Source organism: Papilio polytes, unplaced genomic scaffold (genome assembly GCF_000836215.1).
Source record: "Papilio polytes unplaced genomic scaffold, Ppol_1.0 DF824180.1, whole genome shotgun sequence".
Taxonomy (NCBI): domain Eukaryota; kingdom Metazoa; phylum Arthropoda; class Insecta; order Lepidoptera; family Papilionidae; genus Papilio; species Papilio polytes.
Genome location: NW_013525024.1, coordinates 356,659 through 365,207, shown reverse-complemented (window position 1 = coordinate 365,207; position 8,549 = coordinate 356,659). Strand labels below are relative to the sequence as shown.

The 8,549-nt window shown below is 33.7% G+C and overlaps 3 protein-coding genes across 3 annotated transcripts in view; 1 reads left to right on the top strand and 2 right to left on the bottom strand.

Annotated features, from left to right (window-relative positions):
• Positions 1 to 3,057, bottom strand: part of LOC106110970 (UDP-glucose:glycoprotein glucosyltransferase) — a 10,387-nt gene extending 7,330 nt beyond the window's left edge. Inside the window, 7 exon segments of the mRNA XM_013292938.1 lie at positions 139 to 435; positions 646 to 859; positions 1,146 to 1,350; positions 1,657 to 1,847; positions 1,924 to 2,103; positions 2,273 to 2,526; positions 2,602 to 3,057. Of these exon segments, the coding sequence (XP_013148392.1) occupies positions 139 to 435; positions 646 to 859; positions 1,146 to 1,350; positions 1,657 to 1,847; positions 1,924 to 2,103; positions 2,273 to 2,526; positions 2,602 to 2,854 (1,594 nt within the window). The 5' untranslated portion in view covers positions 2,855 to 3,057.
• Positions 3,058 to 3,317: 260 nt separating this feature from the next.
• LOC106111222 (mitochondrial fission factor homolog A) lies at positions 3,318 to 5,544 on the top strand. The gene is made up of 5 exons (XM_013293240.1): positions 3,318 to 3,428; positions 3,632 to 3,712; positions 4,119 to 4,248; positions 4,461 to 4,728; positions 4,967 to 5,544. The coding sequence occupies exons 2-5, from the start codon at positions 3,638 to 3,640 to the stop codon at positions 5,172 to 5,174; spliced, it is 681 nt and encodes a 226-aa protein (XP_013148694.1). The 5' UTR covers positions 3,318 to 3,428; positions 3,632 to 3,637; the 3' UTR covers positions 5,175 to 5,544.
• Positions 5,545 to 6,027: 483 nt separating this feature from the next.
• LOC106111221 (pantothenate kinase 4) lies at positions 6,028 to 8,250 on the bottom strand. Its single transcript, XM_013293239.1, has 5 exons — positions 7,834 to 8,250; positions 7,349 to 7,554; positions 7,139 to 7,269; positions 6,774 to 7,062; positions 6,028 to 6,401 (listed from the first exon to the last, which is right to left on the bottom strand). Exons 1-5 carry the CDS (start codon positions 8,070 to 8,072, stop codon positions 6,196 to 6,198), a joined length of 1,071 nt encoding a protein of 356 aa, XP_013148693.1. The 5' UTR covers positions 8,073 to 8,250; the 3' UTR covers positions 6,028 to 6,195.
• Between the last annotated feature and the right edge of the window lie 299 nt (positions 8,251 to 8,549).

The following is an 8,549-nucleotide window of genomic DNA, read 5'->3' as shown; positions in this document are numbered from 1 at the left end:
TTACCATATTCTATGCAACGAGACAAGTGCCTCATCTCACAAATAATCAACTAATTAGCAGTGAGTTGCGCAAGCAACTGAATAATAAAAACAATTAAGCCGATCTTTTTTCTTACAGACAAAACGTTCAACTGCAACTTTTGAGGTAGAATCTGGAGAGATTCCTCGATTGTACCATAGTGACAAAAATAAGCCATTTTAGAAAAATACATACATAATTATAAATGTTCCGTCTTAGATTTCTGAGCATGCCAGGGTATGTGGGTCTCAAGAGTTCCATGAAAGAGGAGGGCCAGCGTCGGTAGCGGTCGTCTGACTCCAGATCATTGAGCCACGTGATGGCCGAGTCGCGGATGTCCAGCCCGTACTCCTCCCACGTGTACGCCTCGCCCAGCTCCAGTGACATTAGTGAATTGATAAGGTTCTTCGGTAAACCTGGTATAATATGATCCATACAAGAACATATTCTCATAATTATGATATTTCAAAAACATAGATGTTTGGGTTTCAGGTTTTTATAATTATAATATTATAAGATATAGATATCTGACACATGGTTTTTTCAGATGCCATAGAATAGCTATGAAACAATAAGCATATTACCAAATTGAACATTAATTTAAAAATCTGTTTAGTCAAACAAACCGAGTGCATGTAAAGCATTCATTGGTCCGACGTCCTCCCTGAGGGCGGCGAGAAGGGCCATTACGTCCACCTCCTCGGCGTCATACTGGGCACCAGAAACCAGCAGCAGAGGCTCCGCGGCGCGCAGTCCCAGAGATGACGCCCACACGTCCTGGTTGTACAGCACCTCATCGCGGAATGAACGAGGCACATTCACGTGGATGAGGGACTTTGTCTGAAACAAATTACATTCACAATAGGTATAGTTAATTAAAAAAAACGTTAGTTATGAGTGTGAGAGGTACACCTGTAGAGGTAGGCAAAGAATGAGATGGATGAATTGTGTGAATAGTGACATGATCAAGAAGGTAGCAATAACTGTGATGGCATAAGATAAATTGAAAGACGAAAACCTGTTAAGCAGACATTAACAATAAATACCATCTGTAACCATTTCACCTTATTAAAATGTAATCTAAGCTAGCTAACTTTTTTTTATTAAAATTTGTCCATGTTCTTACCTGCATTGGGAAGTTCTGTGCAATAGATGTAAGCACTTTGAGCGCCTCATCGCCACCGGCGTCATTGGCGTCGACGACAGCGGCGGCAGCTTGCATGCTGAGAGCCTGCATCTGCCACACTTTGAGTGGAGCCAGCTCCTCACTGGACTCCGACAGGTGACGTCGGAACCGCTCCAATGGTGTGCGCAGGGCAGGGAATAAGTTCCTATTAAATAATATAGGAGAAATACATTTTAAATTTCCCTAGAAAATTTCAAATTTATATGAAAAGAAGTTATTTACAGTACACATTGTTTCTTACATCATCTTGCATAAGACACCCTTGACACAAAAGTTGCTTTAATCCTATTACATGAGTCTTAGACTAACATAAATTACTTAAGCAACAATGATTTTTACCTTCACATTTATGTTACAGTTAATAGAAAATCCACAATCCTCAAACCAACCACAAACTGGTAATATTTTAAAAGAAAACCTAAAAATTGATATCATCTCACTGTCAACTTACTTGAGCCTTCCAAAGTTAAAACCATCTATTTGATTCTGAGGGTCATTTTCATCTTCTTCCACAGACGGCTCTGCAGCATCTCCAGTGTCAGTCTCTTTTGGTGTTGTATCATCCTGACTTTTATACTCTGTGCTTTTCAGTTGTAACTCCACACCATAGCCAGATAGACGCAATTTAGGTCCACCTCTAGACTGTGAGAAAGTTACAATTAATTTGATGAAAAAGTAAGAAGATAAATAATTTCTGATATGTTATTAAAACCCATACCTTAACATTCCACCTTACAACATAATTGACTGCACCCATATCTGCATATGTAGCAAGTATTTTATGTTTGTTAGCAAATTCAACAGTTCCAAGTTCCCCATATAATATGGCTGTAAGAGTTTTATTGTCACTACTAGGATAAGAGTGGTCCAACAAATATGTCTCTAAAATATGATCTTCCTGTAAACAAACATTTTACATGAAAAGTTATCATTTAGCTTTGGAAATATTCATTATTATTGCAGTCAATATCCATTGCATTTACAAATGAGTTGCCATAATCTACTATTCCAAGTAAAGTCTTTCAGCACCATAAATGATAAGGAAAATATTTGCACACTAAACTTACAGGATTATAGGTCTTGTATGCTTTAAGTACATCACGTAAAGTGTCAGTATCACAAATTTTCCTTGATGCAATATGAACATATTCCTCACACTGAACATCTTTAGCACCATTTTGGGTAGCAATCTCATCAAACATACGAACAGCTGGAGAGGTCAAATGCATGGACAGAGCCAATTTTGCCATTCGCAATTGTGCCGGCGCCAGCAATGTACTCGCAATACCAATACATGCATCATAAACTTCTTTGTCAGTTGCTGAAATACGTTTAAGTTTGTATTAAATCCTTATTCTGTCAATATTGGTAACATTCGGTAATGACATCTACTCACCTAATCCTTGTAAAGGAGATTTTAAAGAGTTAACACCGTTAACAAATGACCAAAACAGATCAGAACTTTCGCCAGAAAGATATTCAGCAAGTTCTAAGACTATTGGAGTTGACTCCCACTTAGCGGTTACAAAAGTTGTGACTCCTTTTGCTCTCTTTTCATCTCGCTTTGGTGGATCAGTATCGGTAGATACAAAAACAAGAACGTGGATTAAAATTACTAATAAAGGAATTAGAAGGCCGGTGGACTTCATTGTTTACTACCAATTAAATTCAGTTTAGGAATATGAATATTTTTTATTACGTGCACAATGTCTTTTTAAAATGTCAAGTCATACTTTTAAATTAATATCGATTACTTTAAACTTAATATTAATTTGTTACAAAATAAATCCATTATAATGCTATCACAATGAACAAACCGAAACCGCCAATGACAGTTGAACACGGATCGAGCTACGATGATCCTACATTTAGAAATCACATTGTTGCAAATGTTTTTGCAAGTGTGTATTTTTAATCAATTTCTTATGTAAATACATACGCTTGCATATGATTAATAGGATTTTTCATTGATTATCATATTATTATAAAAGTTTTTTTCTCAATTTTTATTTTTAGGATTAAGTTTAACCAACGACAATGCAATGACATTTAGACGAACGTTCATAAATGTTATACATTTATTTGTTCTGTGATCTATATAATCTTTGAACACCTATTTAATTTCTTTCTGTCAGTCAATTTTAGCTTGACAAAAGATTCAATTTAAGTAATTTATTACAAAAATACAAATGGAATAAACTTAAATAACCGTCACATAATATTGTGAGTATGAGGTGTTTAAATCATTGTAATTTCATCTACATCTTAACTTCGTTCTTGTATGAGATAAGATTTTGTCAGAAGTGACGTAAATATCTTAATACCTGCAAAAATCCAACATATTTACCATTTTCTCTGTTACTTTTTGATATGGAATTATTAACTGCAATCACCTGGTATCGATAAACATAATTTACCATTTCAAGGTACAAATGATGCAGTTCACAACTGAAGAAGCTTATGCTCGGCTCATTAGCCATAACATGACTGTGCCACAACGAATTAAGGTAAATTATTTTATATAGACAGTCGTCGTCTTTGTTATAAAACAAAATATTATTAAAACATTACAAATGCATAACAGTATTAATGTCCCATACTTGTAGTAATCTGTAAATAGATCAATCATCTTTTTCTCTTTTTGTCTCTGAATTTATTTCAAAGAAAACAATGGGCATTGTCCAGATTTTAAAACTCCAAAGTACTATAAGTGCCTACAGATTTTGACAAATACATTTTTCCAAAACATTTTATTCAAGAAAGATTTTCATTAATAAATAAAAATGATTAAACAGGCACTTACATATAATCTCACTCTTTCCTGCACCTTAAAAAGTAATGAAAATATCCTTGTTTTTATTGAAAATGTAATTAAACTAAAAATGTTTGATAGTAAATTTCGTTTTTCTTTAGGCAACAGGTGATATAGTTGATGATGAAAATACACCCAATGGGTTAGTGGGAGGATGGGATTATGCCAATGAAAAATTTGATATGAAAGTACCAGAAAGGATACTCGTTGTTGGACAGGACCAGCACATAGGTAAATTATGTAAAAAGTTATAATTTGTCTAAATAAGAATACTTCATATACATCAATTATCAAACTAATCAATCTTATTTAGACAAACTGTAGGCACTTTTTAAAGCAACATGTAATAGTTTTTGTTTTTATTCTATTGATATAGAGGATTATTATAAATTCCCTGAATTTGTTTAAAGTTAAAATACAACAAAAACAATTTTCTTCAATAGGTACAAAGGCACCCCCAAGAGAAATTCAACTGGATAATGCGGTGCTACCAACCGACCCTGGTATGATTCGTGTAAACACTCCGCCACGTGTGATAACCCTCGACCAGCACTACTTCCCCTCAGCTGATGACTTCCCGGCCGAGGCAGGCACTTCGCCGCCCCGACAGGCGCGCACGATACGCTCTCAGGGTGATGGTGCGCGCGCCGTTACCCCTCGCTGTGACAATTTTAATGACTCCATTAATACCGAGTCTCGCCTGGTTTTAAGGTACATTGAAGCTGTCAAATAGTGCCTTATACAAGTTTTGAAACTGCCTTATTTTTATTGATGCATTATGGCGCTAACATGTCAGCTAGTAGCAAACTTTTTATTCTGAGCTTTGTATAAGCGTGTGCAAAATTAGGACCCAGGAACACAAAAGCATTTATATAAAACATTAGGTATAAAATATACAAATTGTAAAAATATCTGTACTGTGTATGTGATATTTAACATATTTTTTTAGAGATCCAACACCTCCAATGGGAAATGGCGAAGGCCTATCTATATCTGAGGAGCTAGTGCATTTACGGCGGCAGATTGTGAAGTTAAATCGACGTGTGATGTCCATTGAGGCAGAGCAGTTGCAACGTCAACAGAAGGAAAAGATAGCTTATGCTGTCGGAATTGCTTACATATTGTTCAAAATGATTGCTTGGCTCAACAGATCCTAATTGTATCGTAAGACAAAAATACTTAATGAAATATTGTTGACGTTTTTAAACCATTGGTTTAAGCCATTCTAAATATGGCATAAAGTTTAGAACTGTCCTTAACTTGGTGTAGCAAATGGGGTATGTTATAAATAATTCCTTAAAAGTTATGATTTATTAGTGTTTAGGTAGCCTTTTTTATAACCTATGTACATTTCTGCAATTCGTTGTACAGTGAATATACAAGCATCTGTTTGTATTCAATCACTACTACCCTCTATCTCATGAAATCTGTATGAATTGTTGATTGCAAGATTATTCATAACAGTATGATATGATGTGCTGTAGGTCATTTTTTTATTTAAATAAACCATAGCATTGATATTTAAAAGTGATTTTATTTAGCTCTTGTAAGGGCAAAAATTTAAGAATGTTCTATTTTTGCTCATTATTTGCTTTAACAATGTAAGTTTGTTCCAAGGTATTCTAGACCCACTGGACATAGTTATTTGTTATGATATTCTGAGGTCATAAAGTATTCCTTCATTTACAGTTGTAAGTATACTATTTTATTTAAGTAAGAACAACAAAAATAGTAATTATTAACAGATAGTGGCAAGGTATATTTTTAACCACAGATAAGATTGTAAGATATTGCAACCCAGTTCACAACAGGGCCACACCCTTTATCAGCAGCCATGTTTTTAAACAAATTACCAACACATTTATTGGCTTTGTCTATTATAGGATTTTCAAGAATCAGAATCATAACCTAATTATTAATAAAACATGGAGGTTTTCTCATTTTCCTAAGCATTTTAGGCGCCAACCCTAGCCTTCTATTATAAGCCATTTTGATAAAAAAAAAAAAGAATTTTCAGGGTAACACTCAATATATTCCACAAAATGCCATCAACACATTGGTACAGATCGTTATGTTTGATAAGAAACTATGACAAAGGTAAACATTACCAAGTTAAAAGATTCAGTTGGACAGAGACAAGTAGGTAATTCAATTTGCTGACATTAAAATCTGTTGATGTTATGTTACAGTCGGTTTATCCTCATATATAAATATAACTGAGAATAACGGTCCGCCGAGACGCTGCGCTAACCATGCATTCTTCACAACAGCCAACTTCAATGAGTCTACAGCAAGACGAGCATTGAAGTTTGTGTGAAGAGCTCGTCCCATTCCTTCTAATATTATTAAGTCTACTCCTCGAACTTTCATTTCAGCGCATAAACCTGCAAAATACCATTATCATGAAGATAAACATCTTAAACAAGCTATTGCATAAAAAGTATAATATGAATTACTACAACAGAATATTTTCTTTACAACTGATGAAGACATAGATTATTTTGTTTTGTATCACAAATTTTTGTGTGATACAACATGAATTTTACATAAAATAATTGCTAATTTAAATTAACTTGTTTATATTGATTAAAAATTAATTATTTAGGGTCCACTACAATTTCCTTGTTTATATAGTTAATATAATGTTTGTTATAGAATATTCAGACACAATATGTTAAGGAAATAAAATACATTTTGATTTAACATTCCTTAACATTGTTGTTATAAACGAATTCACAATATTTTGAATACCTCACCTACACTAATAGTTCTGAGATCAAGACATGGCCCTCTCTGTCCGCTGGATCTTACAACTAAATCTCCAGAAGCCATAGCAGAAGATATTACAGGACAAATGAGGGAAGCATGCCGCAGAACTTCTTCCAATTCCACATTGGTAATATCATTGAGAGCCGGCCACTCATTTGCACAGAGTATAACAGAGGTGCCTCTAAGTAATAAAGCTCTTATAAATGGCAAAATGCCTAAGACTATATCAACTCCACTATTGTCCACAAATACAGCTGCACAATGGTGCACTGTCTTCTGTAAAAATATTCATAGTTACAGCTTTATAAACAACATGAAAATGCACAGTATTAATTATGATTGCCCATTTTACCTCTAATTTCTCTAGCCATTTGTCTAACCCATCATATAACCATGGCCTGTTTTGAATCTTCTGCAAAGCACCATAAAGCCCACAATCGAGTATATCTGCAACGGCTTGAGCACCCCAGTCAAACATATTACCTTAAATAAGATTCATTTCATGTATTACATGATACATATTAAAAATCAAAATAATATCATCATTTAGAAGTTGGTTTACCAGCAAGAACTCCCCGACAAATCTCTGTCCATCTTTCTCTCTCGGTTGGTAAAGCATCAATTTCATTTAGTCTCGCTCGGAGGCCAGCAAGAGCAGTGTCATTTTCATATTTCTTTTGTTGTTTCCATAAATCAAAGAACCCCTGAGAACGAAGGCATGTTTCGTTGATGTCAAGAAGCAATCTTATGGTCAATTGCCCATGAGCACTAAAATCATAAATAATAAGTTACATAAATAATTTGAAAACATAATAAGGAGATTCAATATCTTAGACTGCCTTTAATTTTATCAATTCCATTCTGGGAGATTTTATAAGAATTCAATTATACAAAAGCAAGTAGATTACATTTGTGATAAATATCAAAAATTTATATGTATGCTCAAAAAAATTTTGTTCATGGACAAAGTAAGAAAAAATATGTTAATACGTGTTAACATTTTAAATCTAGTATTTTAAAATAAAATTTAATTAAAACGGTACTTACAGAGGGTTTACCCGAAGTTCTTTTATTGCCTCCACGTAACAAGTTTTAAATTTTAAAGCTCTTATTTCCACTGTAGGATCGTCATTGTTTGTTAATGCAAAATTTACATATTTCTCAACGAGTTTTTCGCACGTATTGAGCCAGTATTCTCTTGCTTCTTCATCTTTTAATAAGTCCAATGTATCAGGACTATATTTATCTGGCTCGTATAATATGTGAGAAAAGCCAAAATGTTCCATTATGGATAGAATTAAAATATTTTTTAATATTGCAATGTTAATTGTTTGCTAATAACTTATCCCATTTTCATACTTTATCACTATGCAAATATAATCTCCATATTATTTTATCTTATCAAACTAATGACAGCAGACGTGTTTTCAGACAAGCTTCGATTATTAAACATTCACCAACATTTAAAAAAATACTAAGTGATAGGAAATTAATAGTCTTACCAGATTTAATTTGAATGTTCTGCTAAAAAAAAATACATTATAAAAGTTACAGCCTCATGTATTCTTTTTTGTCCGTTATCTTTGTTGTTTAAAATGAAATAATTAATGGCTTTTACAATCCTTCGCCAAATTAATAATATTCATCAATGATTTGAAGTTAATACATCGACGGTTTGAAAAAAATTCTGCCGAGATCGCGGCAAATCACTAAATATAGTAACACTAGAAATGTCAATGTCATAACAAAGGGTTGTTGATTCA